Raw genomic sequence first — 21270 nt, 5'->3', positions numbered from 1 at the left:
GGTTTAATCAGTTGCTGTTATGGGCCCCGCCTTTTCACAAAAATAGTTTTTAAAAAAACTGACAAAACAGGATTGAAAAAGCAAAAAAGGTGGTGGTTGACTTTTCTTCCGATCGTTATAAAGAGCAGCACTGATAGGTGCCGTTTTGTGATGTATTGCCAATATATGATATTGATAGTCAATACATCACTCCACCCCAATACTGAACAGATAAATTTGAGATTAGATAAATCATGCACACTCACTACTGACTGGGTGAGAACAGAGACTTATTTCCTACCCCCCGCCCCAGCCCACCCACTACACACCCCGCCCCCCCCCCCCACCCTATACTGGGGGACAGTGTTGTATGTTACCTGTCACTGTTCTTTGTATCTTACAAGCCTGTAGTGGGGCCCGAATGTGCAGACAAGGCAGTATATTCAACCATCCAAGCCCTACCAGAAATGTGAAGTCTTCATATTGCAGAGTAAGTTCCCCAACAGTCAGTATTTTTTTTCCCTGAAAAAAAGGTTAAACCTTATCACCTGCTTCAAAAAAAAAATCTAGGCCTAAGGGCTTAAAAATTAGAGGCATAGCCTTTTCTCTATTTTCTATATTTATATGAAAATAATTCATGCTCATGCTAAATACATTATTTACCTTACATGAACTCTTTTTTTTTGTCTTTGAATAAAAAGCAAAGTTTTTGTTCAAAGAACCCATTCAACATGGATTGGATAATCCTGCTGGCTACGTCGGTTATGTTCCAAAATCAATCGTCTTTTATCATACACGTATCCTGACTGAGAGAGAAACTGCTTACTCCAGTTCCAGGGCAGTGGAGGAGCTCACTGATATCACTGTTCAGCAATTCTGTTTCAGAATAATACTAATGGCAGGCTTTAGAGCTTTTTTCTCTTTTGTTTTGTCATCTTCCTTATCACGGCTAGATCAAGCATTTTGATCTGTCAGGATGGATTAGTATCGCTATCTTGTTATCGCTTGATTATGAATTTCTTTGCAAGACTTGATTGCTTTCACGTCACTCAGGCAGTTTCAAAGGCGATGCGTTTTCTTTCTCTTTGCACGCAGTGCCATCCACCAGGCATATGGCTTCGAACGTGTGTGTGTGGGGTTTTAAGACAGAAATTTGTGGAACTGGCCAATGGCAGGACTTGCTTTTTAAAATTTAAATCAACTGTTTTTCCCGGTTTTGTTTTGCCCAATTCTAATGATGGTTGTCTGCTATACTGTCAAAGACTCAGAGCTCTGGTACTTAAGTGAAGTTGCCTCCAATGAATCCATCACAGTCTTCAGCAGCACATTAATTTTCTTCCTTTTGTCCAGATGCAATAAGATGGCTCTAGGCCATAGTGCTATTCAAGCTGGCTGTCGTTCAATATGGCCGCATCTGAGCCATTCGTCACCAATCCATCCTTTCACATTAGAACATCGAGATTTTCAAAACGCAATCTCTATATGTGTCAGTGTAATGCATCCTGTGTGCACCTGTGTAATCAGGTTGAAATAATGAACGGAGAGACAGAGAGAGAAAGAAAGAAAAGGTGCAGTGATTTTGGCTTTTGTTGTCAGTCAATGAAAAGCTTTTGCAAATTAGCTGAGTGTCAGTAAAAGTTCTGCTATGGCTTCAATCTCCTTAAACAAAATTTTTTTTTATATATATTTAAAAAAACTCAAGGGGACTTAAAATAGGAAAACAAAGTGATTGCTGATATTGCCACAAATCATTATAATTCACCTGACGTGCTGAAAGAAAATAAATTTCTGCCAACAATCTTAAAGAGGCTGTGCATTACTGTCTTAATTTTTTGCTGAATGTTGCTGCTCTTTCTGCCCTTTTGAAGTGCGGTTTGTGATGTTATCCAAACAGGAGCGAATCCCTGCCAAGTGCAGCAGTGAACCTGCCGCCTCTTTCATTTCCTCGTCATCGCTTTCTGGCGGTTTCTCCGTGCGCCTCTTTTTAAGCGGCAGTGTCTCAGTTGCATTTTTTTTTGCTTTTGTCAGGTGTTGCCGCTTTGTGTGCTGAGATGAGTACCCACTGTCAGCTAAGGAATCCTTGGTTTCCTTTTTGTTTTTTCTCTCCTCTTCTTCCGTCTCGCTGTAGCTCTCGTGGCTGTGGTAACTCCCTTCGCTGACCTCACTCCCATCGTGGCTGCCCTTTGTGGCGAACTCGTAGTGGTCATCGGCAGAGGACGTTGAGTCACTGGTGGGGGACGTACTCCTATGATTGGAAGATTTTGCCACGCTGTAGTTGTGATCCTCTTTAGGGTCACTGCTGACAACCGGAGAGCCACAGGACTGTTCGCTGTCATTCCGCATCCGACAGTTTGCAATTCCATTCCTGAAGGGGAAAAGAAACTACAAGTCAATTCATTAAAAGGCCACTCTGTTCAACAATGCTGCCCTGTGGCAAAGTGAAATAAGGAAATGAATGCATATGTAGGAACGCAAGCCTATATTTCTCTGCAGGGGAGTGCTTTTGAAACCTTCACGTGGGAAACTGGCAAGTTTTGGGTTTTCTGATCATTCTTTTTCTTCCTTCACAGGAAAGTTCTATTTAAGGACTGTGTTTTACAGCAAAATGAAGTCACACAAGCTTTGACACCAAAACAACAGATAGTTAATATGCTAATAAGCTTGGCACCAAAGTTGCCTCCTCAATGACAACTGGCAATTTGTTTATCTCTATAATGAATAACAAGACATGCCCATTGGGTTGAGAAGTCAACCTGGTCCCAGGTGCTCTGCAGGATTTACCTTGCATCAGCCCCCTCTCTCTGGTTGTGAGCAAAGTGAGATAAAATCATCACAGACCTGTCCCTTTTGTTCTTTTCCTGCTAGATAAGATAAACACATGAGGGAGAAAGGAATAGGTGGTCATGTTGATAGGGTTAGAGAATGTAGGGTGGCAGGAGGCTCATGTGGACCTGTTGAGCAGAGTTTTTTTTTGCATTCATTCATGGGGTTTGGGCATCACTGGCAAGGTGATCATTTATTGCCTATCTCTAATTGTCCTGGAGAAGGTGGTGGTGAGCCACCTTCGTGAACCGCTGCAGTCCACGTGGTGTAGCTACACCCACAGTACTGTTAGGGAGGGAGTTCCAGGATTTTGACCTAGTGAAGGAACGTTGATATAGTTCCAATATCATTGGTGTATGGCTTGGAGGGGAACTTGCAGGTGGTGGCGTTCCCATGCGTCTGCTGTCCTTGTTCTTCTCTGTGATAGTGGTCACAGAGCTGCTGTCAAAGGAGCCTTAGCGAGTTGCTGCAGTGCCTTTTGTAGATGTTACTGCTGTTACTATGCACCAGTGGTGGAGGGAGTGAATGTTTAGGTGGTAAATGGGCTGCTTATTAACCGGGCTGCTTTGTCCTGGATGGTGTTGCGCTTCTTGAGTGTTGTTGAAGCTGCACTCATCCAGGCAAGTGGGGAGTATTCCATCACGCTCCTGACTTGTGCCTTGTAATTGGATAGGCTTTGGGGAGTCAGGTGGTGAGTTCTTCATTGCAGAATTCCCAGCCTCTGACCTGCTTCTGCGGCCATTGCATTTATGTGCTGGTCCAGTTCAGTTGCTGGTTAATAGTAACCCCCAGGATGTTGACGGTGAGGGATTCAGTGATAGTTACATTATTGAATGTCATGGGGAGATGGTTAGATATTCTCTTATTGGGGATTGTCATTGCCTGGCACTTGCATGGTGCCAATGTTACTGTTTCTGTACTGTAAATTCTATGTATAAGGGCACCCCTAAACACAAGACTCTCAACTCTTAAGGGAAGTGACTAGCAGCACCGATCTGAGAGATTGCCTAATGCAAGGAACTCAATAAACACAGATACTATCAAGTTCCTTGACTCAACTTTGGAAAGACTATATCCCCTTCTCAAAGTCATCAATGTGAGCAGTTTTCTTTTCAAAAAAGGTTCACAAACAACCAAATCAATATGCTAATATGTCAACAAATAGAAGAAAAAAATCAGAATCTGACAACAGGCAAACAGAAATCTGATGACCCAAGAGGCTCCCTGGGATTCCTTCATGAACCCCAGTTTAAAATTCTATGCACACTGAGGAAAATTAGTAAAGAGCGCATTAGGTTCTAAAAAAATTGCATAGAACTTAAGCAGGGAAATAGGCCATTCAGTCCAATTGTTCCATGCCAGTGTTTACACTCCATATGAGCCTCTTCATGCCCTATTTCATCTCATCCTTCTATTCCTTTCTCCTTCGTGCAGTGATCTAGCTTCCCCTTAAAGGCATGATGTTATTCGCCTCAACTATTCCGTGTGGTAGCAAGTTCCACATTCTGGTAAATAATTTTCTCCTGAATTCTTTATTGGATATTTTAGCGACTATCTTATATGTATGACCCCAAGGTAAATAAAATTGGTCTGCCAAAACCTCAATTTAGTTTCTGGACTGCCAGTCTAATTTTCAGCATAAAACTGCATCCATAATTTGTGCTGCATCGCAAATACCTTGCTATTCAAGTCCAACTGGCTCTTCATTATCTGAGGAGCTGAATATTCTCCAAAGCTAACACTGAGGCCTGCGATTGTGAAGCTTTTATTTTTCATTTTCTACGACCAAACCTGAGTTAACAATCTACACCTATATATTGATAACCAGCAAAGAGATTTTGGCTCCAAGTTACTGAAATTTTGTCTTCAGCAACCAATAGTGACCACCAATTAAAATGTTAAGCTTAGAACCCACTTGCTGTCTATAGTGCATGGCAACACTGCTTTGTTCGCACGTGAGTGCAGATCTCGTCTGTGTGCACTCATAAGTAAAATGAATTAGGAACACATTTATATAATACAACTGCATCTATACAACACCTTTAAGAAAGCAAAATGCCCAACAGACTATGAGAGCATAACAAGCTGAGGATTACTTAATGAAAAAGTGAAAAATTATGACTTTGTACATGCTACTGAAGTATTAATGCTTTTGTCAGATTTAAATATGTGGATATGTTATAAGGTTATTCCCATTATGTAGGCAGTTTATGCCACTAATTATATATTGTAGGCTTTCCATTCACTCAAATACAGAGAACTATGGTAATGCAAAATACAACCACAACTGAATTTTACATGACCATAAATTTAAGAGGTCAGTATTGCACTTTGCATGACAACTAATAGTTTAAAAAAAATTGGAGTATGTTGAATAAAAAGCATTATTTTAGCTGAAATTTTCAGTAAAAGAATCATCTATTTAGAACATGTAATAAATAAAAAGGGGATGGTCTTAGTAAGAAATCAGCATACATTACAGTTGAATTATCAAGGGTTTTAAATATGTTGCAGAAGGGAGCACACATGAAAGAAAATAGGGAAGTGAGACTCAGGTTTTGTTAAATTAAAATTTAACTATAAACAGCTGCACATTTCTCCTCTTATTAAACACTTTTCTTCAGCACAAAAATGTGAATTTTTTTCAGAAAAAAGGTCCAACTCCTTGACTAACCAATCGTGAAAGAAAGGCACACACACACAGGTATACACTTTAACTTCAACCTGGTGAGTTCCCAATCTCGGCTAGATTGCCGGGGAAAGCACCACAGGGAACAAGCCAAATCAATTAAAATAAATAGCTGGGGCAAGTGAATCCAGGATGCCATCTTCTGCCTTCCAACAGTTTGACAGCAGGAACCAACCCTCTTATCTGTGGCACATGGCAAGACAGCAAAACATGCAACAATAAAAACTACAAACGGAATAACTCATTCCCTGTTGCATTGAGCATCTGGATTCCATCAACTGATGTGCATTACAATATAGATCTTGGCATGTAGAAATCATTTTTTTAAAAACTAAAATGAAAGTACAGAATATCTTCTGGAAAGAACACGTAAAATACAAATGCTTAGAAGCACCGACACTGAACTCAGCAAACACATTAATAAAAACATAAGACAGACACATTTTAGCAGCTCTCATATTTTCAAATTTATATTAATTGAAATCTATTGAGGCTTAGGTAATTAAAATAAACCTATTTCTATATTTAACATCTGATAAACTCATTCAAGCTGCATGCAAACATTACAGGCTTACTGCAATCTATTGCTTCAGAAGTCCTTATGATAGGCAGAAAAAGAGAAAACTGGAAATCAACCAATAGCATGAGGATACAGGCCATCTGCTGCCTCTGGAAGTGGTTACAATATACAAGGACAGCTTTATGCTCCCAATGGCAAGGAGACAATATTTTGATTACTGTGGCGACATACCTTAAAAGTGTAAATACATTAAACCAGTTACATTGTTGATGGAAATAAAGGAACAGAGACACCTGAAGATGTATGTATCTTTGAAGGCAGCAGGATAAATTCAGAAGGCTGTCAAAAAAAAAGGAATCCTTGGCTCTATAAGCATACGCATAAGAGTACAAAAGTAGGAATGTTATGCTAAACCTTTATAAATCACTAATTAGGCTGCAACTGGAGTGTTGTGTCCAATTATGGGCACCACACTTGAGGAAGGATGTCAAGGCCTTGGAGAAGATACAGAGGAGATTTAATAAAATGGTACCTGGGACGCAGGACTTCAGTTAAGCAGAAAGACTACAGAAGCTGTGGCTATTCTCCTTAGAGCATAGAAGGTTAAGGGAGACTTTATAGATGTGTTAATTGGCAAAAGAACCGGAGTTGAGACAAGGAGAATTTTATTTGTGCAGTGAGTTATGATGACCTGGAATGGATTGTCTGAAAGTGTGGTGGAAGCAATAGGGAATTGGACAAATACTTAAAGGAGAAAATTCTGCAGGGCAATGGGGAAAGAGCAGGGAAGTGAAAATAATTGGCTAGCTCTTTCAAAGAGTCGGGCTAGGCATGGCGTGCTGAATGGTCCTGCATCAGCCAATGATGCTATGTTAATTCAGCGTGTACTGTACTGTGTTTTGAAACAGTCATCCTGAAGCAAGATAAGAACTGGAGTAATCACTTGTTTATTTATCTTGAATTTTTGCATGGGGTTTAATCCTTGGAGCAGCAAGCACAGCTGACTCAATGCATTTCTACTATTTTACATATATATTGGTGCAATGTACTGTAAATGACATTCAAATCAATACAAAGGGTTATCCTTGCAAGGCAGTCGCTTTCAAGCAATGAAAACGTTTCCATCATTACATAATAAGGTTAAATGGCAAGAGGTCACACTGTGAATTGCAGGATTGAAAAAAAAATATATATAATGCATGTGGGAAAGCTGCGAAATAATGCAGGGCATTGAGGACAAAACTACATTTACAGTAGCCAAGGACAGGTCTTAAGCATAAAAACGTTATTTCAGTCCTTAAAGAGTTGTAACACTTAAATTGTTTGCAAAATAAAAACATTTGGGAAATTTCCAAACTCCATAGCTACATACATATTTGGATGGTGCCACTAATTCCTCATGTAGGTTATGGCACAACCCACAGCAATACCAGAGTAAACTTGCTGCATTCGTGAAGGCCAGCAACCACAAAGACCGATTTTCTTTTAAACTAGAACTTCCTGGCAGTCAACCTTAGTGAACTTGCACTATGCCCAGACATCAGGAACTGGCAGCATCAACACTGCTGTAACCACAACATAAGGGCAATGCAAGTTTCACTTTATTCTACCCCACTGGAGAACAAAAATACTAACCAATATGGTTGCACTCAAGTTTAAATCTATTATAACTGAGTAAGATAACAGCTAAGTAAGGAAAGAAAACCATTGTGCTTGATATTTACGGGCAGGGTGTGGAGGAGTGTGGTAACACTGAGAAAACCAGCCAAGGCTGGGGATGCATTACTCCTAATAATTTTTCACTTCCAATTCCTGCCTGGCTGCCAGACAAATTGAGGGGCTGGCTGGCAGGAGGCCGCAGTTGGGGACAGTCCCTGATAATCTGGAAGGGTGGATGCAAAAGGTCGAGGCTTGGGAGTGGAGAGACAGACTGTTGTGCTCTGTTGTTTTGGAGTGGGAGACTGGGGCTCGGGAAGGGGTCGTGGAGGCGAGGCAGGCCATTGCAGGAGAGTGCAACCAGAAGATTGGGATTGGGGAGCTTTGCGATTGCAGCATGGGGGAGAGAGAGATTGTAATAGGCAGAGAGCAGACTTTGAGGGGCCAGAGGAACATTCCTGCTTCTCCTGGCCCACGAGGTGTGCTGTAATAGTCACTCATGTTCTTGAGCCAGCAGCTCCTGCCTCCCTTTCGCTACCAGGTACCCCAAGCCCTGGAAAACTGTTAAATTTAAATCAGGCTCCCAACAAACTGTGGGAGCCCAATATAAATATATTAGTGAATTGTCCCGCCTCTTAGGGCAAGCCACTTGCATGTCATGAAAAGCAACCACCATAAAAACGGCATCGAGTGCTTACACAGCAGGTTAGGGATGTGTTCCCCGTTTTAACATTTTTAAACCCCACCTGAACCTCTTCGGACCGTTTTGGGGTGGGGGGGGGGGGGGGGGGGGGGGGTGGGAAGGGATTAATACTGAGGCTTTGTTACAACAATTGAACTAGACATCTATTTATGTCCGTCCACTGCATATGCAGTGGATGGGGAATTAATATTTTAGATCTGTTCTTTCAGTAAATACATCAGAGTTAGATTAATCAAAGTTGAAAACACAAAGTCATTTTGCTGGAATTCAATTTTACATTTTTATCAGTTTCATGAGATTTCATCCCGTAGTGCTAAATGAAAAGATAATTATCAGAACTCTCGCCTTAAGACAAAAGCACAGATAAGTGGTGACTTAAAACACACAAGTCACGTGACAGCTTGAGGTGGATATAACTTGCCAGGCACAAAATGAAGCTCTGTGTTTGTAGGTTTGGGAGAAATTGAACTGGATCAATTTTCAATCGTGTGCTTCTTCAAAGTTCTACCTCTTATTATTTTGTATGACATTGTAGAGTTTACAGCCAGAATGTTTTACAGCTTCAGTAGAAGCCATGTGGTCATCTTTAGCATGAATAGTGAGTTAAGAAGGATGACTATATTTGGAAGTGATTGGTGGGTAAGTGCCAACTCTTTACCTTACTGCAGCAGCCATGCTTCCAATGCTATTAATTGGCAGTGGCTTCATCCCCATGAATGGCCCTCGACTGTACGCTCGACCACCATTTGGCATAACTCCCACAGCATCTGGAGAACAGAGGACTACAATGTAACAGAGGAATCCAGATTTTCTAAACCCAAAGCTTTTCTAAACTATTAAAGTCAACGTGCCTAGAAAAAAAATGAACACAGGTAATACTGTTAACACTTGGTCCATTTACAAGTAAAATATATCATAGAAGTTTGCTTCAATAGTTTGGGGCTAACATTCACAATATCCAGACTGTCTTTCATCTAAGTATAACGAATGAATCAATGGAAAAAGTGATTATTTTTACTTTCACCTGCATCTGACTGTAGACATGAATGTAATTATGTGCAAATCTCAGTCTACATGGTGTTTTCCAGCTGTAAATATTTTGAGACTGCTCCTGTTTGAGTCTCTCCCAGGTACATTGATACACTGTCAATAAATATGTCTGTCCATTAATTCTGATAAGGACATTGTCAAAAGAAAGAGTATTGACCAATACATTTATTTTGAGTTTCTGCCACAGTATTAGAGATGTACATAAATGTTTTCACTGCTTTGTTAGTATTTTCCTGGTCAGTGCTGTCATTTCATATTGGTACCAAAACAGTAAAAAGAAATGCACCATGTATTTTAACATTCAATATAATTAATTCATCACCCCAAATTGCTCCCACAATTAGTCCTTCAACGTAGTGTGGTATTAGTGCTGGATGTTCTTTCTCAACAAACACTTGAAAGGTGTATAATTTTATTGCTATTTTCTACAGACACATGAAAACTTTACAGACCCAGTTAGCATTTTATGCAAGACCAACACTATTCATTATAGATATTTACACCTAATCAAAATCCATATGCTATTCACATCAGAAAGAGTTGGGCTGGCCTTGGACAGGCACTAGAATGCTATGGTGTACAAACAGAATTAGTTCTTTCCTGCTCATGACAAGCATAACACTGCATTATTTGATCCTCCTAGACCATAATAATGCTGTGTTAACATGAATTCATTACTAAGAATAAAAATTCCCTCTTATGCAATGTTTTAAAGACAACTTGGGCAGGGAAGGAGGGAAAAAAAATCTTCATCTGATAGGTCTGGAAACCCCCTGCACTTAAAACAGGATGTTCTTCACTATAACTTGATATTTAAAACAGTGGGAGCTTTGCTTTAAAATAAAATGCCTTGTTCAGATACTTTGGCAGATAGACTTTTCCAAGATCTAGGTATCATTTAAAGAAAAATGTTTCTCAGGGAGGGTAAAGAATATAAAAAAATAAATGAATTGGTCCTTGAAAGGCAGTTTGAAAGTTCACTGTAATGGCATTCCTTCCTGCCCCTGGACACACACCAGCTCTCAAGCCAGGGAACATAATGAATGTGTCAACGAGCAGATACAATTGGGACAAGAGACCTAACATTCCAAATTTCTACCAATGACATTCCAACCTACAGAAATGCACGTATTTCCTTTCAGAGGCTGTGTTAAATAAATCTATTCTAACAGGCTTTTTTGCCTGATCTCCTCCTTCAAATTAAGTTTGCCTTTAACCAAAGTTCATTGCTAACTGTCTCAATTATCCATTGCCAACTTTTGCACTAGGGACTCCAATCGACTGGAACTGGATTGAAAGGAATCACAATACCAATTTCACTTAAAGCTATTGGCAACTACTAGTGAAAGACGGCCTGCTCCTCTGGGGCTGGATTTTAATTGTCCCAGAGGTGAAAGAACATTGTTCTCATAGTTTGCCACAAGTCTCCCTCTGAAACAACAGTTTTCTGCTTTGACTAACAACATCCTTTGAGTCATCAGTTTTCCTGGAAATAAAATCAGAACAAATATTTTAGGTGGGGGAATAAACTTACAAGAAAATCTGGATCAGATGTCTGAAACAAACTGGAGGAAGAATATGTTGAGACACAGAAAAGAATAAGTCGTGAACTTCTAGGGATGCTTTCCAGAGGTGGGCTAAAGAAAGGTCAAGGTAAGAGATTCCTTGTTGCAGTAGTAGGTACAAAGGTCATCTACTACAATACTCAGGATTTTATAAATCATGATTTGATGATCACTTCAAGATTTTTTATTGTAAATTGATGTATCATAAATCTGAGGTCAAATTTTCTTCTGTTAACAGAGTGAAAAGGCTGGCTTGGGTACAAAACAAAACACCATTTCCCACTTTGTAATACAAATAATTAACAGCAAGAATTTCAAAGTGTATTTAATACCTGGAAACCTGTGGATGTCAGTTAAAGATCACTTGCATTGTTGCCTACCACTGCTACAGAAGTTATTAATGTATACTGGTACAAGCTGTGAACTTTTAAAAGCTACAGTCAAATGAAATTTACAGGAATAATAGCACCTTGAAATGAATAAGTAGGCATTTATTGATAGAAATCACTAAAAAGGAGATAAAAGAAGAATCTCCCTTTCTCCCATTCACAACTCAGCCACACAATTCACCAAAAACCTACTGGTTAGGAAAATGGCAATTTACTTCCAGATGTCGCAGCTTGAGAAAATCTGACACTTAAGGAAACTGGGTGATGCCCAAGATACATTCAACTACCGTCAACGAACACTCAAGGATGTTTGGATATACATCCAAAGTAATCAGTCATGCTATAATGTTTTTAAAAAACATTTGGCAAGTTATTATTTGTTTTTGGCTGGGTTTGATTAACTTTTAATCTGGGATATGAAAATGCCAGAATGATAATTCTTGGGTTTTGACTGGAAAATGCTGTACTTCATATAAACACATCACACCATAATATTAATCAGTTTACCTGCATTTTGATTACATGATGCTCAGATGTAAAACTAAAAGCTTACACCAAGTAACTGTCGGTCACCTGACACCATTTATGCATCACAATCAATGGACTGCAGCATGTAAAACAGCAAATCAAGTTAAAATCACTAGAGAATACACTTCCTCCGAGCTGTGAAACTAGAAGAGAAGAGTGAGCAGCGCTTGCACAAATCCCTTGCAGAAAATGCTGGTTGAGGTTATGCGAATCATTGCAAAAGCAGCCAACGTCAGGAGAAACAAACACCAAAGGAAACTCGCAGCATCTCATTTTTAAAAACAATTAGAATAAATGCAGTTTCAGCAATGCCGTTTTAAGGTAAGTGTCTGGCTTGCTTTGCAGCATCCCTACCAATATTATCAAGTGACAATGCGCATGTACAAATATATTAAAAACATGATTACATTACAGTTGATGACGTCTCAGTTTAGTACAGTGTAACTGGATTTGTTTACCTTTCTATGCGTTACTCCTTAGATGCACGACAAGATGAAAAGAGGAATTACTTTTCTTTTTAAAAAAAAAAGCATTCTCCTCTCCTCCACACTCAAACCCAGACAGCATTCTTATTCCTCTATATTACAATAACTGCATGCCAAAAGTTCATTTGCTGTGAAGCTTTTTAGGATAGCTTGAGAACATGCAAGGTTTTATGTTAATATGAATTCTTCCTTCATTCTTAAGTGGTAGTCCAACTTCAGGTCTGTGCAGTTCTGCATGACTTGTGGTGGTACATCAAAGCCACCTGGGTTGATATGAAGATATTTGCTGCCTTCCTTGGCTGCCATGTCTACACGTGGTCTGTCTGTCAATGAATGTCCGAAGATGGGGTAGATACCAATGTATTTTATTCTGCTAGTTTGTCACTTTCTGCCACATTTTTCTTTACCACTCTGTTCCTGAAGGCAATGAACTCTTGCTGAGGTACCTTTGAGTGCCTAAATGACATTGGCAGCACATGAGCAAGCTATTCAATAGCATCATAGTGCAGTGCAATCTGCATCCTACCCGATGTCTACCTGTACATTTCCAGCAGCAGTTGGCTGGAGGAGAGAGAACCCAGCCTGATTTTTCTCTATGTCCCAGGGCAATGAGATCAATTCTTGTACTCCTATTGCTGCTCTGATGAACATTAGCTGCCTTAGCACAGACCAATCAAACTCGGCACTTTCTCTTTTGTCTGCTTGATCGGCAGCCTTGCCATTGAACTCAACATCTATCCACGTTACCATCGATGTGCCTTGGATTCAGGTACTATCTACAAAAAAGCATCACAGCAACTCGCAAAGTTTACTTTGCCAAGACATCCTGGTCCCGAACTCTAGCAAGGACATGAGCAGCAATGTCATGGGAACACCATCATCTCCAGACTAAGTATTATCTTGACTTGATATATCAACATGTTCTCAGTTCAATGGTTATGGTATTGGATTAGCAACCAGAGACCATGAGTGAAACTCTCATCATGGGACTGAATTTCAATGGCAATTTGCCAGATTGCCATAAAACACCCCTGGTTCACTAATATGCTCCAAGGAAGCCCTACCTGGTCTGGTCTACTTGCGATTTCAGACCCACATTTTGTGGTGAACTCAAAACTCCCATGGACAAATTAAAGTAAAACATAGTTTATTTGATTCAGTTTCAGATCAAGATGTTGCTTATTTAAATTTGAATGGGTTCTTAAATGTACACAGGTACTCCCAGCCACTACCTCAGGCTAAAGCAGGCTGTTCCAAAGATCAATATCCCAATCAACCCTGAGCAGAGTTTACGATCCCACATTCTCTCCATCAAAATAACCAGCGACTGTCTTCCATCTCTGGAACATAACCTGCTGCTGAAACCCTCATCACCAGACTCGACCATTCCAATATACTTCAGGCTAGCCTCCCATCCTCCACGTTCTGCAAACTTCAGACTCAGCTGTCCACATCCTTCCTCCTTTTATTTACTACTTTTGGAAAGCCAAACTTACTGTCTCGATCAAAACTTCCCGACTTATCACTCCCTTCTGAATCTCAGTGGTGACCTACAATATGGGCCTTGATGCATCCAAGATTCTCAGAAATAGCATCAAACCCTCAAATTCAGGCCTTTTGGAAACAGAAAAGGGAATAAAAGCCATGCTCTGGAAAAATGATTGTAAATATGAATTTTACAATTGACCAAAAAAAATGTACAGTTGTCAGCATTAGACCATAAAATGTACAGACTCCTCCCATACGTTTATCCAGTGATTACCTCAGCCACGCATACCAATAAAGGCCCAGGTTTGATCCCAGACTGCAGCGACTTAACTTATCTTAGCAGCAAGAGGGATGCAATAATTTGCTTCAGAATCCGTGGGTGAGGTACCAGAAAGCCAAGTGCAGCCAGGAAGGAATCAGACTCATCAGGAGGAAAGGAAGAAAATGGACCAGAAAAATACACGCCCCTCATACTGTTCCTTTTTCTAAAGTACCAAAGTAATTGCTCCGAATATGTATTTTGCAGTCATCTTCATGTAAATTAGCCATAATCTGTTTTCCAGCAAAGGTACAAGGCAATAACGCCCACAAGTTGCTTGAACACAGACATCATTTATAATGTGGGCGTTAGTCAAAAGATGTTCAGTCAAAACAAATTTACAGCAACACAATTATATAAAGCTGGATTTTAAATGACTTTCTTCATACAGGTGTAGGGCAGATAGGTACACACTCTGAAGAAACTACTGTAGGACAATAAAGAAAAATTGTAAAAGATACATTGCATTAACTTAATAAATGCATATAAAACCAGGGATAGAATGTGTTCTAAATTTACCATGATCATGGGCAGGATTGATTTATCAGGTTTTCCCATACACATTACTGTTAATAAAACAGTCCTTTTCTAAAATGGTTACCAAGTGCAAAAATTAAGAAGCCTGCCTCACCATATGCAGTCAGGGATTTGTGTCCCAATGACCTTGCCTTGAATATATCAATCTCATGAAATACTGAAGCGACAGATGTATGATCTTTCCATATTGCTTTGTTAGATCCCAACACAACATACATTTTTGAAGTCTTTAAAGAGTTAGTGATTTACTGCTTCTTTTTACTAGTTTCGATATGAACTTATTCAAACTTCCATAAACAACAGCTGTTTCTCAACATTGGTTGAAGCTCTAACAGAGAAAGAAGCAGATCTCAAATCTTGATTAGATGACCCGATGAGATGCTTTTATACTCATATTTCAGTAGTTTTGAAGTGATTGAATTATTGAAATCAAGCCAAGGATGTATGCAAGAACTTATCTGTCACAACTATGCAATCTCTACAACTTTTACCACATCGATCAACAGGGATTGCTAAGAGATCGGTCAGCTGCAGTGGTGTACAAGTGGGCAGCTACCAGAAGAATCTGTCAAGAGGTCAATGAATGTCACAACTGAAACCACAGGATAACGACGAGAAAAGAATAATGATTAGAAATTCCTTCTGCACTGAAGGGCAGGATACTGAATACTTAAATATGGTACACCTCCCCAACTTCAAAACAAAAACCCTGACTTAATGCGTACCTTAACTTGGGCCTTACAAGTTACACAATCCTGGCAAATTCAACTGGCAGAAAAGGTGGGAAAACTGGCAGGTTGATATTGAACCCACCTGTGGAAAAAATCCACAGGTTGGTCCACTTCCCAACTGAGGATTGCGTGAATGCAAGGGAAGAAGCAGGGCAGAAAAAAAAATTATAAGGAATAAAAAATAGAATAAACGTCGAGGACTTGCATCGCAACAGAATAATATATGAGGCCGCCGCACTGCAATAAAAACCTTTATATTTCTATTGCAATGTACTGTGTACTCACATTCTGCTCCTTTCACCTCAGGGGAAGAATTCAGCAGCATCATGGCAGTGGCTGCATCAATATCAGAATCTGAAATGAGAAAAAAAGTCTACATTTATTTTTGACAAATATGTAAGTAAATGTTGCTGGCCAGTTGAAGCAGGAACTGAACACAAATGTGCAGGAAAGACCATCTTCATGAGTTACAGCAGGTGAGCATGACAAGAGCTTTTTTCACTCAGTGTAGTTGATCAAAATGTAACACTGTTATCCACATTAAATATTCAGAAGGCACACAAAGCAACTCAGTGTGACTAATGCTTTGTCAGGCCAGCCAAATTTGTCTTCTCTTCCAGTTTCTGAAATAATAGGATTATTGACACGCAACAAAGCTCTCGTTGTAGTGTTCATGTAGAACCACAGTCAAGACAGGCAAAATTGTAAAATCTGTCTCTCCATCTCGGGGGAAAATTGCAGAGTTCAATAAGAGAGATATTTCTTCAATCCTCATCCTTTACCCAATTCTGTCCAAGAGGACTTTATATATGCCTTTGCAAATGTTGCTAAATAATATTAAATTTAAATAACTTTGGACAAGGACTAATCACTCACTATTCCTCAGAGCGCTATTTAAGGATTTCCAATTGTGAGATCTTCACCAGTGTTTTGTGATTCAAGCAATCACATTTCAAGTTCCAGATAGATCATCTCTGAAAACCTCAGTTTTGTGTAGAGATTGGAGAAGCTGGAATTGTTCATAGAGCAGAGAAGGTTAAAAGGAGATTTAATAGAGGTGCTCATACTTATGAACATTTTGATAAGGTAAATAAAGAGAAAATATTTCTACTGTTGAGGGTCAGTAACTAGAAGACCCAGATATAGGGTAATTGTGTTATGAAAGTGCCTCTGTTTTGTTAAATATATGTTTTGAGGATTCATTTTTGAAAGATTGAAGAAATGTTAAACTTTGGGGTTTTCAAAGGGGGTCATGTAAAGGCCACTTGACTATGAAAAAAAAGTCTCTGGAATTTTTTTTTTAAAAAAAAAAAGAGGCACTGCGAGGTCTTGAGGAAAACAAGCCTTTCCGGGAAACCACCTAGCGTCCAGCTCAATAAACAACAGAGAACTTTGGACACCTGGGAGAAGGTGTTTACAAAGAAGTGACAGGTCAAGATTGATGGAGGCCAAAAGCTTTTGAATTGTTTTGAGTTAGGGTTGGACTGTATAAAAAGGGAGAAAACTTCCAAGGAGAGAAGAGAACTTCCAAGGAAGGAGAGAAGACCACAACCCAGCTCAGCTTTCCAGCACCCCTCTAAAAGGCCCTGAGAAATCCACTGTGTCAACTCATCTTGTCTGTCTTTGAAGAAAAGCCTGCTAAATTAATTCTCAACTCTGCTTGAAAAGAACCGTTCTAAAAGATCCCACTGACCCGTCTACGTGTACTTGGAGGCCAGACTGTATGCCAGTTTTGGAACACAACATATCTCATCTGCTGTTTCTTCAAGAATGAGCAAGTATTCAGCCCAAGTGATTTTTCTGTCTGTAATCAAGCTCTAAAACAAAAAAATCCCTTTATTTTTTCCAGTTAACCAGTGTATGTGTATGCGTGTGAGGGGCTAAAGTAAAAAGGGAACTTTTATATTTCAATCTGTGTTTTTATGCTTTGCTTCATTACTGGTTAAGACTTGTTTTATAATAAACTGATATTTTGTTGTTTATTAAAGAAAGCTGGTTGGTGTCTTTTATTCTGGCATAAAAATAGAATCTATGATTGACCGTTTTGGTAAGTGGGAAAAAAATTAAATATATGTTGTGACCTGTGGAGTAGTGGAACTAAAACAAACAGTGCGCTCCTCCCACCTCGGTCGTAACAATTGGTTAAAAGAACCAAAGGGGAGAAGATTTTTTTTTAAACGCAACTGGTTATGATTAAAAGGAATTGGATATTTGAAAAGTAAATATTTGCAGGTCTATGGGGAATGAGTGGAGGAGTGAGATTACTTGGATAGATCTTTCAAAGGGCTTGCACATGCATGATGGGCAGAATGGTCTCCTTCTGTGATATATCATTTTATAACCAGCAGCGACAAACTCCACAAATAGGTTTCCTACTGATTTTCTTACCCTCCCACCTCCAATGACAACCAACTTAGGTTTTTTAAAATTATTCATTTCATGGGTTGTGGGCATCACGGGCAAGGTCAGCATTTGTTGCCCATCCCTAATTGCCCTGGAGAAGGTGGTGGTGATCTGCCTTCTTGAACCACTGCAGTCCATCTGTTGTGGGTACACCCACAGTGCTGTCAGGGAATTGAGTTCCAGGATTTGATCCAGCGACAGTGAAGGAACGGTGATATATTTCCAAGTCAGGATGATGTGTGGCTTGGAGGGGAATTTGCAGATGATGGTGTTCCCAAACGTCTGCTGCCCTTGTCCTTCTAGGTGGAAGAGATTGTAGGTTTGGCGAGTGCTGTTGAAGGTGTGGCGAGCTGCTGCCACTGTGCTTCGGTGGTGGACTGTGAGAATGTTTAAGGTTGTGTATGGGGTGCCGATCAAGCAGGCTGCTGTCCTGGATGGTGTCGAGCTTCCTGAGTGTCGTTGGAGCCGCACTCATCCAGGCAAGTAGAGTATTCCATCACACCCCTGACTTGTGCCTTGTAGATGGTGATCAGGCTTTAGAGAGTCAGGAGGTGGGTTACTCCCCACAGACTTCCCAGCCTCTAACCTGCTCTGACCATCTTCGATATACTGGGAACTTGTCATTTGAGGATTTGCAGTCATGCATTTGGTATATTAAAGTAATACACAAGAAAATTGTACGTTCACAGAGTTTGAAATCCTTCTGGATCAAGTGCTGATACTGAGACTGTGGCTTCTTGTTGCAAAATGACCCATTAACACCCTTTACTGATGAATCTATATACCCAATGAATTTACTAAAAAAAAGTAAAATGAAAACCAGCTAGCATTTTACCGTGTGTTTAGTAACAGTGCTTTAAATCTGTATTTGTATGATATTCTATAATTGTTGATTGGAAATTAAAGTGAAAAGAGCTTATTCCATTAGTATGAAGTAAACACTCGCATTCATACTGCAACTTTCATGGCCACGTCCAAAGCACTACACAACCAATGAAGTACTTTACAGCATAGTCACTGTTGTACTATTGGAAATAGAACAATTTGTACACAGGAAGGTCTCATGAACAGAAATGAGACAATGACCAGATACTGTTTTAGTCATGTTGCTGGAATAATAAATATTTTCCAGAACACCTTTGCTTCTTCAAAAAGTGCCATGGGATACTTTATGTCCACTTGCAAGGTCAGATGGGGGGTTTGATTTAACATCTAATCCAAAAGATGGTTCAGGACTCCCTCAGTGCTGCACTGGAGTATCAGACTAGATTATGCGCTACGGTCTCTGGAGTGCGACTTGGTGCTATGGACCGTATTTTTCTGCATCATGAAGTTGAAAATTCTATGCAACTGTCAATGACTGATCTAATTCCCAAAGTATCTTCAGTGAATTTTTGAAAAGATGACTGAATTTATTTGATTTTATTTATTTTCTTTCAACCCTTTCTCAAAGACACTAAGTCATGCAGGGCCATGGGTCAGTAGGCACTGATAGGACTCCTACAGTTCACGTGAGCTGAAAATAGTGCATTCATTCTTTGAGGGCATCGGAACTGAACCCTCAAGGATACACTGATCTTGGAGGAAGTGCAGCATAGATTTAACCCTAGACTCTTTAACCCTAACAAATTTAACCCTAGACTCCAAGGGTTAAATTACAAGAAACAATTAAACCAAACAGGGTTATACTGTCTGGAATTTAGAAGGTTAAAGAGTGATTTGATTGACATTTTCAAGATGTTAAGGACAACAGATAGGGTTGAGAGGGGGGAAACTATTTCTGCTGGTTCAGGAGTCTAGGCATAGTGGGCAGAGTCTAAAAATTAGAGCCAGACCTTTCAGGAGTGAAGCTAGGAAACTTCTTCACGCAAAGTGTGGTGGAAGTTCAGAGCTCTTCCACAAATGGCAATTGATGCTACACCAATTGTTAATTAGAAATCACTCTCAGATTTAAGCTAACCAAAGGTATTAAGGGGAATGAAACAAAGGCTTGTATATGGAGTTAGGTCATAGATCAGCCATAATCTCATTGAATGGACGAACAGGCTCGAGGGGCTGAATGGCCTACACTGTTCCTATGTTATGTCGCCCAATCCTTCATTCATTTGATATTCATATAAATGGGAGCAGAAAGCCATTTCAGGCACTAGCACAAAGCAAGCAGTATCACATTGTACTCCTCGCCTAATATTCAGTCAATGGGACTGAATATCAGGCACAGCGTATAATGGGTGGTTGATGCCTGATTTGCACCACCCCACCAAGTTGAATTTCTACCCCATGATTTTTCTAGATGGAAATCAAAAGCAGAAGCCAGAGCTAATTTCCCCTCCCGAGCCCATGGGGATTAAGTTTTCTTTTACTCGTTCATGGGACTTGGGCGTCACTGGCTAGGCCAGAATTTATTGCCCATCCCTAACTGCCCTCAAGGAGGTGGTGGTGAGCTGCCTTCTTGAACCGCTGCAGTCCTTGGGGTGTAGTAACACCAACAGTGCTGCTAGGAAGGGAGTTCCAGGATTTTGACCCAGCAACAATGAAGGAACAGTGATATAGTTCCAAGTCAGGATGGTGTGCGAATTGGAAGGGAACTTGCAGGTGGGGGTGTTCCCATTCAATAGGCCAATAGCCCCCTTTGTGAAAATGTTTCCTAACTTCCCCTTTATTTTTCTAGCGATCATCCTTAGTCTATGTTCCTTGTTACTGATCTACTCACCAATAATCAAAATGATCTTCACTAACTTGATTGAATTTTTTGAGGAAGTAACAAGGAGGATTGATGAGGGAAGTGCAGTGGATGTGGTTTACATGGATTTTAGTAAGGCATTTGACAAAGTCCCACATGGCAGACTGGTTAGTAAAATGAAAGCCCATGGGATAGAGGCCTGCTACCCGACCTGAACCTGATGGGATCCGACAACATGTCGGGTTTGGGTTGGGGCGGGCCCATCTCCGGCTTTCGGACTCGGGTCGAGTCCAAGTCGAGTCGGGTTGGACACACAAGGTCAGTGCTGTGCCGGTAAGTATTAAAAATAAAAATTTAAAAAAAACTTACCTGAGACGAAACTGAGTCTGCGCAGTGAGCGAGTGATGTCACTGTGACATCATCACACATGCGCAGCAGCTTCGTGGAGGTTCCGAGTCGGGAGGTAAGTAAACGGATGGCTGGGTTGGGTCGAGTCGGGGTGGGTCGGGCTTGGGGCAAAAGCGGAGGGACTCTGGTTGGGTCGGGCTCGGGTCCACGATGGTGCGGTCTGGTTCGGGTCGGGTTCCTTTTCCCGACCTAAAGTAGGCCTCTACCATGGGATACAGGGGAAGCTGGCAGGTTGGATCCAGAATTGGCTCAGTGACAGGAAACAAAGGGTAGTAGTCGACAGATGTTTGTGAATGGAAAGCAGTTTCCAGTGG

General features: G+C 40.3%; 1 protein-coding gene and 1 long non-coding RNA gene across 6 annotated transcripts in view; one reads left to right on the top strand and one right to left on the bottom strand.

Moving 5' to 3' along the window:
• Nucleotides 1–323: 323 nt before the first annotated feature.
• Nucleotides 324–21270, bottom strand: part of foxn3 (forkhead box N3) — a 408688-nt gene continuing 387741 nt past the window's right edge. For 4 of the 5 annotated variants that reach the window (XM_068038574.1, XM_068038575.1, XM_068038573.1 and 1 more), the window contains exons 5-7: nucleotides 15748–15816; nucleotides 9029–9137; nucleotides 324–2344 (exon numbers count right to left, since the gene is read on the bottom strand). In XM_068038574.1, coding sequence (XP_067894675.1) covers nucleotides 1804–2344; nucleotides 9029–9137; nucleotides 15748–15816 — 719 coding nt within the window. In that variant the 3' untranslated portion in view covers nucleotides 324–1803. The remainder of the gene's footprint in view (nucleotides 2345–9028; nucleotides 9138–15747; nucleotides 15817–21270) is intronic. The other variant, XM_068038577.1, reaches the window with a different exon arrangement.
• Nucleotides 10729–21270, top strand: part of LOC137373589 (uncharacterized) — a 114485-nt gene continuing 103943 nt past the window's right edge. Inside the window, exon 1 of the long non-coding RNA XR_010975652.1 lies at nucleotides 10729–11073. This is a non-coding gene — a long non-coding RNA (uncharacterized lncRNA). The remainder of the gene's footprint in view (nucleotides 11074–21270) is intronic.

The sequence above is a fragment of the Heterodontus francisci genome, chromosome 9 (genome assembly GCF_036365525.1).
Source record: "Heterodontus francisci isolate sHetFra1 chromosome 9, sHetFra1.hap1, whole genome shotgun sequence".
NCBI classification, from domain to species: Eukaryota; Metazoa; Chordata; class Chondrichthyes; order Heterodontiformes; family Heterodontidae; genus Heterodontus; species Heterodontus francisci.
This window is presented reverse-complemented; position numbering and strand designations above follow the sequence as displayed.